Source organism: Aquarana catesbeiana, linkage group LG01, assembly GCF_042186555.1.
Source record: "Aquarana catesbeiana isolate 2022-GZ linkage group LG01, ASM4218655v1, whole genome shotgun sequence".
In the NCBI taxonomy this organism is placed as follows: Eukaryota; Metazoa; Chordata; class Amphibia; order Anura; family Ranidae; genus Aquarana; species Aquarana catesbeiana.
This window is the reverse complement of record NC_133324.1, coordinates 347162680-347180730: the sequence shown is the minus strand read 5'-3', so window position 1 is coordinate 347180730 and position 18051 is coordinate 347162680. Positions and strand designations below refer to the sequence as shown.

The 18051-nt window shown below is 43.0% G+C and overlaps 1 protein-coding gene and 2 gene segments (V, D, J or C); all 3 read right to left on the bottom strand.

The window, feature by feature from the left end:
- LOC141118318 (uncharacterized) overlaps nt 1-530 on the bottom strand; it is a 711411-nt gene extending 710881 nt beyond the window's left edge. The window contains exon 1 of the mRNA XM_073610910.1: nt 428-530. Coding sequence (XP_073467011.1) covers nt 428-485 — 58 coding nt within the window. The 5' untranslated portion in view covers nt 486-530. The remainder of the gene's footprint in view (nt 1-427) is intronic.
- The window catches only part of LOC141145464 (Ig gamma chain C region-like), a 258076-nt gene extending 257081 nt beyond the window's left edge, over nt 1-995 (bottom strand). The window contains exon 1 of the C gene segment in view: nt 878-995.
- The window catches only part of LOC141145436 (immunoglobulin heavy constant gamma 2A-like), a 233597-nt gene that overhangs the window by 107569 nt on the left and 107977 nt on the right, over nt 1-18051 (bottom strand).

Genomic DNA, 18051 nt, shown 5'->3' with positions numbered 1-18051 from the left:
TTAAATATTTGAGCAAAAACATACCCACTGTGACTGTAACAAATGTTTTTTTATACAATATAATAAACAAAATAATTACATTCATATACTATGGTAATTAAGAGTATAAAAAAACATAATTTTTTAGATAAATTAGGATAATTGTTTCTGAAAGAAAATCTAATTTATGTTTTTTCTTTACTGGTTATACCATAGATAATAATACATTTGGTGTCAGTCACAAGTGTTATGAATACAATTATAACATTTTATACTAACAAAAGAGAACACAAAAAGTTAAGAAAAGAGAGGCACAATATCCAATTTATAGTCGCCGATGTCCCTTGTCCTATTTGTTCAAACTATATGGCCGTTTTTTACATTATTTTTCATTAAATAATACCAACTTAGCACTAAGTATGATATTTCAAATAATGGTCTTTCTTACCTGCCGTTACAGTGAGTGCGGTGCCTTGTCCCCACACATCCATAGCGTAGTAACACATTATTTAATCCCTGACTTCATGCTATACAAAATTTCACTATTAAAATGACCCACTGCAATATTCTAGTATATTGTGGCATTTTTTTTCTGATCATATTGCAGAAATTAAATTCGTAAAGGTTGTCTATGTACTTTATAAAAAAATATTGTCCTGTTACTCAGATATAGCTAAGACTCTAATGACATAAATTTAACCAAATTCGCCAAATAACTTGTCCCACAACTGCACAATAGATAATTATGCCATTGTGACTAGTTTTTTTTCACAGGAGATGGATACATTAGAGAATCATATACTATACTGAATAACATGATTTGTCACTTAGTGGAAAACTTTACATTATTTTACAGTCATTTAAAATAAATATTAAAGACGTGAAATTGAGCAGTTACCTGATGTGACGGTGACCGATGTCCCAGCTCCCCAGATATCAAAAGCCCAGCTCACTGTGTCACCTTAAGACCTACTATCATTACAAAAACTCCCCAAGATACCCTAAGTAATTCTTTTTATAATACTGAGTTAGAAGTATGTGGAAAGCACAATATCAAGTCTTTTTAGAAATCTTGGGGAATCAATGTCTCAACTGATAGTGGGCAGTTGAATTGCAACAGAACACAGACAGGTCGGTTCACAGTGAGAATTAACATTTTATGTTGGAAAAATTACAGATAAAGTTATTTTACAGTTTGAGAGAAAAGGTAAGAGAAAAGGTGAATTTTGCTTACCTGATGTCACGGTGACCATGGTCCCTGGTCCCCATATATCGAAGTAATCACAGTGAGTCAGTTAGCTGTCACTTGCTGTCAAATACTATTAGTGGTAACCCACAACTAACTGCAGAGGGGCTTTTTACTGGTTATACATTGGTTTTGCCTCATATGTTTTCCCACATAACTCTTCTAACACAGTCTTTTGTCAATTACAAATGTACAAATGTTTCTTGAGATGTCAGCTGATACTTTTCTCAAGAAACTTAGCTGTCTTAAATAAATGATTTCCTGAACATATACTATATACATATAAAATAGATATACTTAGCCTTATATCAAACATAGGGGCAATACTGTATCAACCTAAAACCTTTGAATTATTGTAGTGACAGTTTAAGCTAACATTAAAGAAACAGCAAAGTACATAAGTAAACAGTAGTACAAAGACAGAAAACTGAGAAGAAAATGAAAAAACTTACCGGCTGTTACTGTGACAGAGGTCCCAGGTCCCCAAATATCGAAGTAAGCATAGCTCACACAGTTTCATTTGATATTATCCACAGAGCAAAAACCATGCAATGTTATGGGGTCTAATTACTTTTTTGTAATTCCTTTGGACATTTTAAACAATGTATAAAAAATGATCGACTTACCTATTGTGACTGTCATATACTGTTTGTGCCAGAAATAGAAAAATAGCACCTAACCAAGAGGTCAAATTGCCTCCACCCCAAACAAAAGCTTATAAAAAAGTGTAAAATACAAAAGCCCCTGGGATTTTAAAGGAAGTCAACATGCATTTCATTGCACATAGCGTATTTTAAAATCAATCCTTTATTACAAACAGTATAAAAAGATTAAAAACCAGAAGTTGCACCAACACAAAACATATGCATTAAAAATATTCCCTCTTGATACATGAACATATAGGGGGTCATTTACTATAGAGCTGCGGCACTAATTAGCGCTAATTACCGCAAATTAGAGCTAATTAGCGGCATTCACTATAGCGCTGGTGAGAAAATACTCCCAAAATCGAATTTACTATAGTTCCCTGAAACCAAATAGCGCCCAAACCCTTACTCTGCTAAAACCTGGAGTAGTGCACATGGAAATAATGTTTAGAGCATGATATAATTGCCTAAATGGTACTGGAATATGCGGTTTATTATTTAAAGATAATCTGCTTTTAAAATGTGTGAAAAAGTGATTTCTACACTGAAATACAAGTCTGAGAAGTGAACAATTCCCCATTTTGGACAACTAGGTGCCAACACAACTGAGCATGCTCAGACCTGAAAATTGCTCTAATTTTAACTCAAGTGTCTTTTTTACCCGGAGCTATAGTAAATACCACAATGAGAGCTAATTAGAGAGCATTTTTTGGAAGTTAAAATCTGTTCTCTTTTAGTCCAAATGAAGTTTCAGTCATTGATTCTAATGGAACAATTCTAACTTTCACAAAAAAACCTTTTAATGTTGAGATGAAATGTATGTTTCTGTGAAATAAATTTTCCTTTGCAAGATTGTTGCTTCTACTTAAAATATTTTGATTTTAAGAATGCTACAATGTGGAATGTTTTGATGTTTTGGTAAAATATATTTTTCTCTGTCACTTTCACTTGTTACTCTTCATCTCACAACAATCTTTACCCCAAACTCACACAGGTGTCTTTATAATCCACAAACAATACCATTTCTGATGCAAATTTAAAATGAATCACAATTTTTGTGCTTTTTATTATTTCCAAATATTCATAATTTGAGCCCAAAAAATGTGATATGTGTACCAACATCAGAAATCAAAATGTAATTCCCAAACATTTGAGGGTAATATTCTACTCTCACCCACAAAAAAACACCAAATATCACAGAATAAATCAAGAAGAATAACTCTTGAGTAATGTAATTCCATCACCTGTATGTCCAAAGAAATGCCGTATTTATGTGTTTTTATGTGTAGTTATGTGTAGGAGGGTCTCACACGTGGCAGCTCTGTGGCTTAGAGGTTAGAACTTCTGCTTAGCATCCCTGAGTGTCTGGGGTCAAATCCCAAACATGTTGCTTCATGTAGAGAAGTTGTCTCATCTCCCAGGTCTTTTAACTATGTCTAAATGTAGTATTTATGTGTAGGAGGGTTCCACCACCATTGTAAGTCTTTTCCAGATACACTATTTAGCCAAATGTATTGGGACGCCTGCCTTTGAAATTTGCACATGAAATTTAATGGCAGCCCAGTCTTAGTCCGTAGGGTTCAAATTTGATTTGGCCCACCCTTTGCAGCTACAACAGCTTCTGGGAAGGCTGTCCACAAGGTTTAGTGTGCCTATGGGAATGTTTGATCATTCTTCCAGAAGTGCATTTGTGAGGCCAGGCACTGATGTTGGATGAGAAGGCCTGGCTCGCAGTCTCTACTCTAATTCAGCAAAAGGGTGTTCTATCGGGTTGAGGCCAGGACTCTGTGCAGGCCAGTCAAGTTTCTCCACCCCAAACTTGCTCATCCATGTTTGTGTACTGGTGTGCAGTCATGTTGGAACAGGAAGGAGCTTTCCCCAAACTGTTCCCACAAAGTTGGGAGCATGAAATTGTCCAAAATGTCTTGGTATGCTGACGCCTTAAGAGTTCCCTTAACTGGAACTAAGAGGCCAAGCACAACCCCTGAAAAACAACCCCACATCATAATCCCCCCTCCACCAAATCATTTGGACCAGTGCACAAAGCAAGTTCCATAAAGACATGGATGAGGGAGTTTGGGGTGGAGGAACTTGACTGGCCTGGACAGAGTCCCGACCTTAACACAACAGAACACCTTGGGGATGAATTAGAGAGGAGACAGTAGGTCAGGCCTTCTCGTCCAACATCAGTGCCTGACCTCACAAATGCACTTGGAAGAATGGTCAAACATTCCCATAGACACACTCCTAAACCTTGTGGACAAGAAGAGTTGAAGCTGTTATAGCTGCAAAGGGTGGGCCAAATGAGTTTTGAACCCAATACTAATACTGGGATGCCATTACAGTTCATGTGCGTTTAAAGGCAGGCGTCCCAATACTTAGGCCAATATATTGCATATTGCTTGTGACACTGAGCATGACTATGGACTTAGAGCTGGTTCACACCACAGAGATGCAGAAAACATGTGTGGGGCTGCCTGGTGGCTAACTGGGTAGCAGTTCTGTCTAGCAGCACCTGGGATTAGGGATGAGCTTCGAGTTCGAGTCGAACTCATGTTCGACTCGAACATCGGCTGTTCGCAAGTTCGACGAACACCGAACAATTTGGGGTGTTCGCGGCAAATTCGAATGCCACGGAACACCCTTTAAAAGTCTATGGGAGAAATCAAAAGTGCTAATTTTAAAGGCTTATATGCAAGTTATTGTCATAAAAAGTGTTTGGGGACCTGGGTCCTGCCCCAGGGGACATGGATCAATGCAAAAAAAGTTTTAAAAACAGCAGTTTTTTCAGAAGCAGTGATTTTAATAATGCTTAAAGTCAAACAATAATAGTGTAATATCCCTTTAAATTTTGTAGCTGGGGGGTGTCTATAGTATGCCTGTAAAGGGGCGCACGTTTCCTGTGTTTAGAACAGTCTGACAGCAAAATGACATTTCAAAGGAAAAAAATTCATTTAAAACTACTTGCGGCTATTGCATTGCTGGTCCGACAATACACATAGAAGTTCATTGATAAAAACGGCATGGGAATTCCCCACAGGGGAACCACGAACCAAAATTTAAAAAAAAAATGAAGTGGAGGTCCCCCTAAATTCCATACCAGGTCCTTCAGATCTGGTATGGATAGTAAGGGGAACCCCGGCCAAAATGTAAAAAAAAGAATGACGTGGGGGTTCCCCCTAAATTCCATACCAGGCCCTTCAGGTCTGGTATGGATATTAAGGGGAACCCTGGCCAAAATTTTTTAAAAAATGACGTGGGGGTCCCCCTAAATTCCATTCCAGACCTTTATCCGAGCACGCAACCTGGCAGGCCGCAGGAAAAGAGGGGGGGACGAGAGAGCGCCCCCCTCCCGAACCGTACCAGGCCACATGCCCTCAACATTGGGAGGGTGCTTTGGGGTAGCCCCCCAAAACACCTTGTCCCCATGTTGATGAGGGCAAGGGCCTCATCCCCACAACCCTGGCCGGTGGTTGTGCAGGTCTGCGGGCGGGGGGCTTATTGGAATCTGGAAGCCCCTTGATCAAGGGGACCCCCAGATCCCGGCCCTCCCCCCTGTGTGAAATGGTAAGGGGGTACAAAAGTACCCCTACCATTTCACTAAAAAACTGTCAAAAATGTTAAAAATGACAAGAGACAGTTTTTGACAATTCCTTTATTTAAATGCTTCTTCTTTCTTCTATCTTCCTTCATCTTCTTCTTCTTCTGGTTCTTCCGGTTCTTCTTGTTCTTCCTCCGTTGTTCTCATCCAGCATCTCCTCTGCGGCGTCTTCTTCCCTTCTTCTCCTCGGGCTGCTCCGCATCCATGATGGCATGGAGGTAGGCTCCCGCTCTTCTCTTCATCTTCTTCTCTTCTTAATGCTCTTTTCCTCTTCTCTTCTTCATCTTCTTCTCTTCTTCATCTTCTTCTCCGGGCCGCTCTGCATCCATGCTGGCATGGAGGGAGGCTCCTGCTGTGTGACGCGTCTCCTCTTCTGACGGTTCTTAAATCTGATGCACGGGACATGACGGGACTTCCCTGTGGCATTCCCCGTGACGTCACAGGGAAGTCCCGTCAAGTCACCATGCGTCAGAGGGGGGCGGGGTCACCGGGTAGCCACCCCCCCGTTATTTAAGAACCGCCAGAAGAGGAGACGCGTCACACAGCGGGAGCCTCCCACCATGCCAGCATGGATGCGGAGTGGCCCGGAGAAGAAGATGAAGAAGAGAAGAAGATGAAGAGAAGAAGAAAAGAAGATTAAGAAGAGAAGAAGATGAAGAGAAGAGCGGGAGCCTCCCTCCATGCCATCATGGATGCGGAGCGGCCCGAGGAGAAGAAGGGAAGAAGACGCCGCGGAGGAGATGCTGGACGAGAACACCGGAGGAAGAACCAGAAGAACCGGAAAAACCAAAAGAAGAAGATGAAGGAAGATAGAAGAAAGAAGAAGCATTTAAATAAAGGAATTGTCAAAAATTGTCTCTTGTCATTTTTAACATATTTGACAGTTTTTTAGTGAAATGGTAGGGGTCTTTTTGTACCCCCTTACCATTTCACACAGGGGGGGCCGGGATCTGGGGGTCCCCTTGTTAAAGAGGGCTTCCAGATTCCGATAAGCCCCCTGCCCGCAGACCCCCACAACCACCGGTCAGGGTTGTGGGGATGAGGCCCTTGTCCTCATCAACATGGGGACAAGGTGTTTTTGGGGGCTACCCCAAAGCACCCTCCCAATGTTGAGGGCATGTGGCCTGGTACAGTTCAGGAGGGGGGCGCTCTCTCACCCCCCCTCTTTTCCTGCGGCCTGCCAGGTTGCGTGCTCGGATAAGGGTCTGGTATGGATTTTTGGGGGGACCCCACGCCGTTTTTTTTTTTTAATTTTGGTGCGGGGCTCCCCTTAAAATCCATACCAGACCTGAAGGGTCTGGTATGGAATTTAGGGGGACCCCCACGTCATTTTTCTTTTTAAAATTGTGGCCGGGGTTCCCCTTAATATCCATACCAGACCTGAAGGGCCTGGTATGGAATTTAGGGGAACCCCCCACGTCATTATTTTTAAAATTTTGGTTTGGGGTTCACCTGTGGGGAATTCCCATGCCGTTTTTATCAATGAACTTTTATGTGTATTGTCGGACCGGCAATTTATTAATAGCCGCGAGTAGTTTTAAATTACTTTTTCTCCTTTGAAATGTCATTTTGCTGTCAGACTGTTCTAAACACGGGAAACATGCGCCCTTTTACAGGCTTCCTTTGGCCCCCCCCCAGGTACGAAATTTAAATGAATATTACACTTTTATTGTTTCACTCTAAGCATTATTAAAATCACTGCTTCTGAAAAAACGGACTTTTTAAAAAAAAAATTTTGCATTGATACATGTCCCCTGGGGCAGGACCCGGGTTTCAAAACACTTTTTATGGCAAAGAACTTGCATATATGCCTTCAGTGAGAACTTTGGATTTTGCAGGTTCGAGCCCCATTGACTTCCACTATTCTAGCATATGTGATCTGACAGGAATTTTTGCCGCAATAGCGCTGCTTTCCATTTGCATTAGCGCTGACTTTCTGAGAGTTGAAGTCTTTCTGGCCTTTTTTGAGAGTTATTTTTTGGTACTGCAGGAGAATTTTTTGGCGCTATAGTAAATGACCCCCTATGTGTTTCATACAAAGTTTGTGATTAATAAGTTAACATCCAAGAAAAAAAACCCATAGAGTATCTTCCAGTGTTTCTGGAAACGGAGTTCACTTCATCAGGAGTTTGGGGATTTCCTGTATCCACAGCCCCCGGGTTTGAGCTTTCTTCTGTGGGTTTGGACTGGGATGGGTGTAAAAGCCCCCCATTTTTGTCACCATAAATGAACTATTACGATTATTGGTGAGGTACTCCCTTGTTTCCTCTTTCTCTTTCTCTCTTTTTTTACATTATGGAATTATTTACAGATCTTCAAGTACCCTGTTGGTAGCATCAAACTTCTGATGAAGTGCACTGTGTTTCACAAAACACGTTGAGATTAAGGGAATATTTTTAATGTGTATGTTTTGTGTTGGTGCACCTTCTGGTTTTTAATCTTGTTCTACTGTTGTTTGTAATAAAGGCTTGAATTTAGAATATACTATTTGAAATGAAATGTATGTTGACCTCCTTTAAAATCCCAGGGGCGCTTGTATTTTACACTTTTTCACATGTCATATACAGTGGGTAAAATAAGTATTAAACACGTCACCATTTTTCTAGGTAAATATATTTGCTAAATATATTTCTAAAGGTGCTATTGACATGAAATGTTCACCACATGTTGATAACAACCCATGCAATCCATACATACAAAGAAATCAAAACAAATAAGTTCAGAAATGAAGTTATGTGTAATAAAATGGATTGACACTGGAAAAAAGTATTGAACATGCTAGCTAAAATGTATTTAATACTTCGTACAAAATCCTTTATTGAATGACACCTCCTGTATGGAGAAATTTGTTACATATATTGATCAGGTGTGATTTTTGGCTCATTCTTCCACACAGTCTTTAAATCTTGAAGGTTCAGTTGGCCTCTTCTATGAACTCTGATCTTCAGTTCTTTCCATAGATTTTCTATTGGATTCAAGTCAGGTGATTGGCTGGGCCATTATAGCAGCTTTATTTTCTTTCTTTGAATCCAATTGTGAGTTTCTTTGGCTGTGTGTTTGGGCTCATTGTCCTGCAGAAATGTCCACCCTCGTGTCATCTTCATCATCCTGGTAGATGGCAGCAGATTTTTGGTCTGGTTCCAAGGGCATACAAAGGGGGGGGGGGGGCGGTCCGCCCCGGGGGCCACACATTGGAGGGGTGTCAGTGGCTGGGTGATATTGCTATGGGGGTGCGCTCCACACCCAGGTCTGGCGACACAGTCTGACACCATCCCAAGGGCATCCCTGGCTCTGGCTGCTCAGTCGTTTTCTTTTGTCAGCCGGAACACCCCCAGCGCTGCGGCCAAATTAGCCTGGTCTGGTTACTGTTTTCCCATGCTAGCTCTACCCACCACTGCAGCCCAGCCGAGCTGAGTGTGTCATCATTCTCCGCCAGAGCGGCTGCTGTTACACACTGTGTCCACACAGTCTTCCGGAGTCTGGACCTCCCTAGCTGAAGCTGAGAGCCCGAGGTGAGCTGGTGATGGGGGTGTGGGTTGTGAGAAGAGGCTGGAGGAGTGTTTGTGTCTGCCCTGCCACCCTGAGCTGGTCTGATAGAGAAGGGGGGAGGTTGCTGTGTCCACCACCACCCAGGTAAAGGATGCTGACCTGATAAGGGGGGGGTTGCAGAATCCAGGCATGTGCTATATACAGGTTGCAGTATCCAGGCGTGTGCTATATACAGGTTGCAGAAATCCAAGCGCGTGCTATATACAGGTTGCAGAATCCTGGTGTGTGCTATATACAGGGTGCAGAATCCAGGCGTGTGCTATATACAGGGTGCAAAATCCAGGCATGTGCTATATACAGGGTGCAGAATCCAGGCATGTGCTATATACAGGTTGCAGAATCCAGGCGTGTTCTATATACAGGTTGCAGAAATCCAAGCGCGTGCTATATACAGGTTGCAGAATCCAGGTGTGTGCTATATACAGGGTGCAGAATCCAGGTGTGTGCTATATACAGGGTGCAGAATCCAGGTATGTGCTATATACAGGTTGTGAATCCAGGCATGTGCTATATACAGGTTGCAGAATCCAGGCATGTGCTATATGCAGGGTGCAGAATCTAGGCGAGTGCTATATACAGGGTGCAGAATCCAGGCGAGTGCTATATACAGGTTGCAGAATCCAGGTGAGTGCTATATACAGATTGTAGAATCCAGGTGTGTGCTATATACAGGTTGCAGAATCCAGGCATGTGCTATGTACAGGTTGCAGAATCCAGGCATGTGCTATATACAGGTTGCAGAATCCAGGCGTGTGTTATATACAGGTTGCAGAATCCAGGCGCGTGCTATATACAGGTTGCAGAATCCAGGAGTGTGCTATATACAGGTTGCAGAATCCAGGCGCGTGCTATATACAGGGTGCAGAATCCAGGCGCCTGCTATATACAGGTTGCAGAATCCAGGAGAGTGCTATATACAGGTTGCAGAATCCAGGCATGTGCTATATACAGGTTGCTGTAAGCTGTGAGCTTACCTGGTAAGGGGGGTGGGGTGGTCGTGATGCTGTGTTCACCACCCAGGTATAGTAGATGAGCTGGTCTGATAAAGGGGGGGCGTCTGCAGTCCAGGTGTAGACAGACATTGACCTACACCCACATTGTCAGAGAGCTTACCTGATTGGGCGTCGTAGCGCGCCAGGGCGTCGTAGCGCGCCAGGGCGCGTTGGTGCACGCTTTCCTGCGGGTGCTCGGGCTCCTGCTTCTATGGACACTGGTGTTGGCATGCCGGCTGGCCGTGGTGGACGCGGTGGTGCACAGGCGCGTATGCCTATGGGCGCTGCTATGCGTTCGCCTGGTGGCGCAGGTATGCATGCCGCTGTCCGGGGGCACGCTCGGGCGCGTGCGGGTGCGCGGGCACCTGTGCGTAACGGTGCATGCACGAACGCGGCGTTTGGCGCCATTCAGCCTATTTAGGCTTGCTTCTCCCTCTGATCAGTGCTGCCTGATCAACAGCTCCGTGCCTAGTTCCTGTTTCCTGTTTCCTGTTCCTAGTTCCTGTGATTCCTGTGTTCCTGATCTGTTGACGACCCGGCTTGCCTTTTGGACTCTCCTGACCTCCGCCTGCATTTGACCCCGGCCTGTTTTGACTTCGCTTCTGCCTGCTCCTTCTGTACCTCTGCAGCCCGCCTGTTGCCAAACCCAGCTTGTGCACTAACCTGTCTCCAGCTCCTGCTCAGCATCTGTTGTCTGTGCCACTGACTATCATCTGCTGTTTGAAGACTGCTAACCTCTAGAACACGGACTCCTGCACGGGCTCTCATACCACTCCGCACTCGTGGGCCTCCTGTCTGCTCTACCAGGGGCCGCGAGTCAGATACGTAAGGGAGCCTACCCTCTGCCCAAGTGGACTCTCCGGTCTGGTAAGTGAGAGACCTGACACACATCTTGCACCCATCAGATCCTTCCAGCAAGTAGCAGGTCACAGCAGCATATTGCCATCTTCCCTGCGGCCATCAGAACCCGTCCACGGTCCAGCAAGCAACATGCCTTGTCAGCTGGTCTGTTCTAAAATTCGAATGAAACCATCTATGCCAATGATGCCTTTTGTCTGCTGTCCCCAGGGACAGATCGGATCCAGAAATCGCCATACAGTCCAGTCCAGCTCTCCACTTCCCTAACTGTGGCACGATCTGTCCAAAAATGTGGGATCTGCTCACACCTGACACCTCTTGCCTATCCGGTCTATTGTCACTGGCTGCCATGGATGAACAGAATCAGCTGTTATTACAAGGAGCGGGAGGGGACGTCCCCATCCACCCACCACTCCGTCCAGGTCTCCCATCCCACCCAGAGACCTGGGCCACCAGCCAGCTGGCCAGAGACCCAAACAGAGCTGGATTTGCCTTTGATCATGTCTCCGATGTAGAAACCCGGAAGTGACAGCACAGTGTCACTTTCGGTTTACTCGGCAGCCAACGGCGACCTTTTTAAAAAAATGTCAGAATTCAAAAATGCTGATCTTGGCTGAGGAGGGTGTTTTTTTTTTTACACTTTAAAGTTGGGGGGGGGGGGGTGCCAGATATAGGATCCGCCCCGGGTGCCAAATGCTCTAGCTACGCCCCTGGCTGGTTCACACCACATGCAGTCCAGTGCATTTTTTCTGCATCAAAAATGCATGGTAGCTTACATAGATTCCAATTGCCTATTTTTCACCATTGAAGTGTCCTCCAGTATAGTCAACAAAAGTAGAACATGCTGCATTTTTTTTCTAGGTGTTGCACTGGAATGTGACAAAACACACAAAAAAATGCAGTAGAATGCACATGTCACTAATTAGCCCCCTTGACACTAGTGCAACTTCTGATGCGACTTGAGTCACACAGAATCACATGACAAGTGAAAACACAATGTTTCCAATGGTGCCTTGCGATTTCAGCCCCATAGACTTCTAAGTTAAATTTACAGAAGTTGCATCAGCATTGACTTTGGTAAGATAAGAGTTTTTTTCTTACCCTCACCTCTCTTCCCAGGTCATCCTCGCTGCCCAAGAACTCTTATCCTAAGCTCATTCTATTGACAGCAAAACATAGCTGAAACACACGTTCCCACTTGTTGGGAATATATGTGCATTTTTCACATGGAAGCGCACGTTGTGCATGTGTGACATACACCTCAAAATAGCTTAAGAACCTTTTCAGTTGTGGAGCATTGTGTGTTTTTTCAGTGCGTGATTGTAATCCTATTTTTTGTTTGATAAACACGTGTGCAAAACATGCGACTGCTAACCACATCTGAGCATTTCCAAATGTGAGGCAACTTGCACAAAAAATGTGTGCTTTGCTGTGCTTTTTGTAAATGCACTAAAAACCCACATTATGGCAATGCAAGCGTGATGCGGGTTTGCAGTGCATTTCTGAAAGCTCCCTCTAGGCTACTAGACCGGTTCCTGCAGTCTCATATACCCTGTGCTTCAGTGTTCAGGTGCCCTCTGACGTCATCCATAGTGACGGGCCGAACACCACCCGGTTCACCAGAACCCCCGAACACGGAAAAAGTTTGGACCCAAACTTTTGGAGCCCCAAAGCACCTCCCCATGTTGAGGGCGTGTGGCCTGGTATGGTTAAGGGAGGCGCTTGCTCTGCATGTTTGAATAAGGATCTGGTATGGACTTTGGGGGGGACCCCACGCTGTCTTTTTTTTTTGCGTGGGGTTCCCCTTATAATCCGTACCAGACCCAAGGACTCCAATGCCGTTTTTTCAACATTTTGCTATTGCTGGCAATGTTTTTGTTTTTTTCAGCTGTCAGTGGGGAAGCCTGCTGACAGCTGATGAGCCATCCGCTCATCAGCCTTCCGGCCCGCTCCTTAATAACCTATTCACTGTGTGCTCAGCTGGCGAACATTTCGTCAAGCACACACCAAATTCGGGTGTTCCCTATCCACACAAGCAAGGTGTGGATGAAAAAATCCTCCCTGCAGTGCCATTATATTCTGACTGCTAGATTGCTCTGCAGTCAGAATACACTGATCAGCAGCTCCAGCTGACTGGCTGCAGTCACTGATCGAATAAAAGTTTTCCTGCGTGGCCACTCGACAGCAGTCAATCTTCCAACTTCTATTGAACAGGGAGGGCCACGCACAAATCAAAATTTGTCTGGTTCAGCAAGGATGATCTATCTGTACCCACCTTTTGTGTTAGGGGTTTACTATTATAGGAGATGATTTCTGCTACACTATGTATACTATTTCTCAGAGCCAGAATCCTCAGTACACATCCTACTTGAAATCATCAAAAAACATAGCAGTGAAATCACATTGGGGGATGAATATTTTTATTAAATTCTGGACAATTTTCAAAGCTATAAGGCAAACTGCTGTTGAAAAAAAAAAGGACATGGTAATCCCTTCAAGAATGACATGGGAAAAAACATCAATCCTTTTAGCTACATGCTTGGTAGATGCATTTAAGCTATATGTGGTTTATGGAGCAATACAATTGCCTTGCGGCTTCACTGCCTGTTTCCTACTGCGCATGCGCGAGTCGCGCAGCGCTTTGTGAATGGCTGGCTGTGTTCTGGGACACACACAGTACCCAGAACACAGCACGCGCCCCATTCCCCAGAAGACAACGCAAGGAGGAGAAGAATGAAGATCACCGTGGAGTAGGAAGTGACAGATTAGGACGATCTGCCTAGCAACAGCCATTTCTGGTAAGTAAAAATTTTTTTTTCAGATTTTTAGGAGCATTTTTATGTATTTTTTTTTTTTTAGGGTAGACCTCCGCTTTAATGAGCTGCAGTGGGGGGCAGAGGTGAATTAGGGTTCTAATAGACCCCCAATGTTTTTATAAAGAGAACCTGTCACCTGCCCAATGCAGTCACATAGGGGGATTGTTATCTCCCTTTGATAACAATAAAATCAAATGGTAACCACTTGACGACCATGCTTTAGCTGAATGATGGCTACAGTGCGATAATCCAGTTCTAGGAGGGTGTCTATTGACATGCTCGCAGAACCTCGCCTGCGTGCCCCTGGGTGGCAAATCTGGTTCGCTCTGTGACCACTGTGTCCTTCAGACACAGCTGATCACATATCAGGCTAAAGGGCCAATCACAGTGGCCCTTTACCATGTGATCAACTGTGTCCAATCACAGCTGATCACATGTAAACAGATTTGCTGGTTATTGGCAGTTAATCAGTGTCCTGATTATCAGTGCAGCCTCATCATTGCTAATCAGTGCCCATCAGTGCCACCGATCAGTGCCCATCAGTGCAGCCTCTCAGTGCCCATCAGTGCCACCTATCAGTACACATCTGTGCCTCCTATCAGTGCAGCCTCAACAGTGTCTTCTCATCAGTGCAACCTATCAGTGCCCATCAGTGCCACCTCATCACTGCACATCAGTGCAGCCTCATCAGTGCCCATCAGTGCAGCCTCATTGGTGCACTGAAGAAAAATTACTTATTTGTAAAATTTTATAAAAGAAACTAAAAGACTTTTTCAACATTTTTGGTCTCTTTTCATTTGCAAAAAATACCACCAAAAAAAGGTCTCAAAATGATAAAAATTTAATTTGGGTACAGTGTTGCATGACCACGCAATTGTCATTCAAATTGCAACAGCTCTGAAAGCTGAAAATCGGCCTGAGTGGGAAAGGGGGTACAAGTGCCCAGTAGGCAAGTTGGGTAAAAAAGTTTAAAAAAAAATATGAATATAAAATTATTAAGTTACATTTAAAATTGCAAAAATGATTTAAAGCACCACCTTTTGATAGTTTTGGGGACAATTTTTAATTGTTTGCCATGTTGCTGGTACATGCATTTTTTTTTTTTGTTCTTTATTTTTGTTTTAAGCAAAATGACATGAAGATTTATGTAGAACTAGTTACAGGTAAAGAATGGTAAAAGAGGTTCCAATTTTTTTCTCCTTTTGCTATATGTCACACTGAGAGGAACTGCTTACGAATTCAGGTTGCTATTCATATGGTGGATACTCACTGATGTCACAATTGTCACGGATCCACATCGGATTCGGTCTAGATTGGAAGTCGTGGTTGCTGTACCTTCTTGGGTGTGTTACACCAAAAGCTTGGTTGACTCATCAGGCATAAGCCTTGTTGGGTTCAACCTGTCTGGTAAGCCTCTTTCCTTACGGTGGTGGATTATCTACAGACAACCAGTTCACACTTATTTATAGTCACCATTTTGATGTCATACATGGACTATATGCACTTTATGTACACTATCATTGTTCATCTACACTTCAACAATATTGTGGTTTAATAATATTATTGTATTTGCACTTATATATACCCCAATTTCCCATTGGGATATCTTCACTGTTTTTTTCATTGCATTAGCGCTGCACTATACTATTTTATTAGGTTCCAGGAGATTCCTCAAACATACAGCAGATAGAGATAGCACAAAAAACATTTTAGGCACGTGTAGGCATAGCACAACCCAACCCATGAAGTATAACTAATAACATAACATCTAGCTTTTGTACATATGTAGTGTGTTTTAGAGCTATAAGGATGTGGTGGGGGGATGTTAACAAAGTTAAAAACTGATTACCTCACTGTATAGCCATACATATAGGTATATGTATGGCTATACAGTGAGGGAATCAATTTATAACTTTTTTGAAAAACGTTTTTCTGGATTTTTTTGTTGTTATTCTGTCTCTCACTGTTAAAATAAACCAACCATTAAAATTATAGACTGTTCATTTTTTTGTCAGTGGGAAACCTTACAAAATCAGCAGGGGATCAAATACTTTTTTCCCCCACTGTAAATGATTATCTTGCAGACCTTTGAGTGGAAAGCCTTCTTTCTCCTAGGATGTTAGACCTCTCCATTTGACTATATGGGGGGGGGGGGGGGGATCAAGGAACTCCTGCGTGGTCGATAAATAACAGGTTGAGGAGCTAGGCTAGGCTATAGGGGGAAGGCTGAGGAGCAGCCAGAAAAAGAAGAGTACAGGGAGTAGTGCAGAGAGTAAGAAGAGGAAAGATGAGGGAAAAAACTGCTGCATAAAGTTTAGCAAAGGTTTTGATGTGACCACTCCAGAAAACATTCACTGCAGCTCCTCCCATATTTATCATAAAGTTCCTGCATTAAAAAGCTATAACTCAGAGCCTCAAGGTCCCAAAAAGTATCTATATCCACCGTAGTCTTCCAAGAGCTTAAGCATTACTAGCAATCCAGCATATAGTGAAATGAACAGGTCACAAGCTTGGTATGGACAAAACTTGTGCTGCCTGAAGATGGCTAATGTCTATATATGTAGCTTGCAAGGCTCACAAGGACTGTAGCTCACTTTAAAAAAATTTTGAAGACGCGGTCAACATTGATAAAACATGGTGAAAACATCAGTTACTTTGCATTACGCAGTCAACAGTCCATGACATGGCAGACATGCTGCTCCCAGTATAGAAAAACATCTGCCAACAGTTTCTCATTGATATGCAGCATATAACAGGTTCAATTGATAAATGCAATTATTTCAGTATAGTCTACTTATGAGGTTATAAATATGTAACAAATGTAGGAATGTCCTGGCAGTTTGATACTTATAAAACATGTACGATCAATGTGAATCAAACAAAATGGCCCTTATCACATGTAGCCTACCACTGCCTGATCCATGCTGTCACAGTCATGCAGTGCACAAAAAAAGTGTCAATACTTATAAGTCTAGAAAATGCCATAAAAAGTCCTGAGGAAAACAATGGCAGGGAGGACTAGTAACCCTGCCTGTCTGGTTCTGCCAGTACTTCACTGGCTGCATAAAAGCTATGGTTTGCCATTCCTGGCTTGCAAAGTCCTACAGAAATATATTTCCAGCCCCTATACAAGTTTTTACACATTTTATTATTATTTTTATTCTTTCATTTTCAATTTTCAATTTTAGTTAGAAGGGCATGCTTGCCCTGGTGAAGTAAACAGGCAGGGTTGTATATGTAAACTAGGAAAACTTTGCACAGTGCAAATCTGAAGCTAAATGGAAGTCCTAGACCTCAGCACCACCTTGTCTCTAAAAAAGAACCGTTCCTAGCAAGATGAAGCTTCCAGCTCAGCCCTTGCCTTGCAGAGGTGATGGCTACAAGTAATACCACCTTGTAGGCAATAGTAGACAAAGGAATGTCTCTAATGGGCTCAAAAGAAGGTTTCTGAAGCACAGAGAGATCTCATGAATTTACCCCATCTAACGGTGGGGAGCAAACAGGGGGAGCTACATGGGAGACTCCCAGTACCAGGGTCTTGATTAAGGAGTGAGAGGCCAATAGTCTCTGAAATTAGATAAAACCCTAACCCTTGATAGTGCTGAGAGCCAGCTGATGACAACAGCCCGTTCCTCTAGTTCATGGTCTAGGCATGTCCCGCATTACTATTTCCCCACCTTCCATCAAAAATGTTTTTACATTACTTACAGATTTAAATAAGGTAGTCCAATAATATTTTGAGGTTCTAGCCTGACCTGCTGCAGGTGTCATATCAGACAGGGCCTAAATCACAGTGGGGAAATTTGTGACTGAAGCTGGCCATGGATGGATCTTTTTTTGTGAAGTCAGCTGGCTGATCAAAAAAAACAAACAATGACACCCATATCCTAGCTGTTGCTGGTGCTGCGTCTTCCGCCCTGCAGTGATCACTGGGGAGTTGGATCATGTGACAAGACCAGAGCGGACTGAAAAATAGATAAGCATATACATCTTTTTTGCACTGGTTAGTCAGCATAGGTAGCAGGAGGGGGAAGGGACACTTTTAAGACTAGTTAATGTTAGGCAGGACTTAAATTCTGTTTGGCCAGAAACTTTGCATAACTTTGCCTAGCTGTAAAGTACATTTTACCACTGCAGAGAAATTCAATGTTTCTGCCTTGGTATGTGAAAAATACACTTTTCCTGTTGATAAATACTGCAAATTGTATTATATAATGGAAAACTTCTAGAATTAAAGCTCAACAAAAGTAGCCTTCTAGTACATATGTATCTATAGTAGATACTGTATATAGCAATGTTTTAACGTGAAAATCTTTTCAAGTGAAAATGGTGAATAAAAATGAATTGCGCCTGCTGATAAATA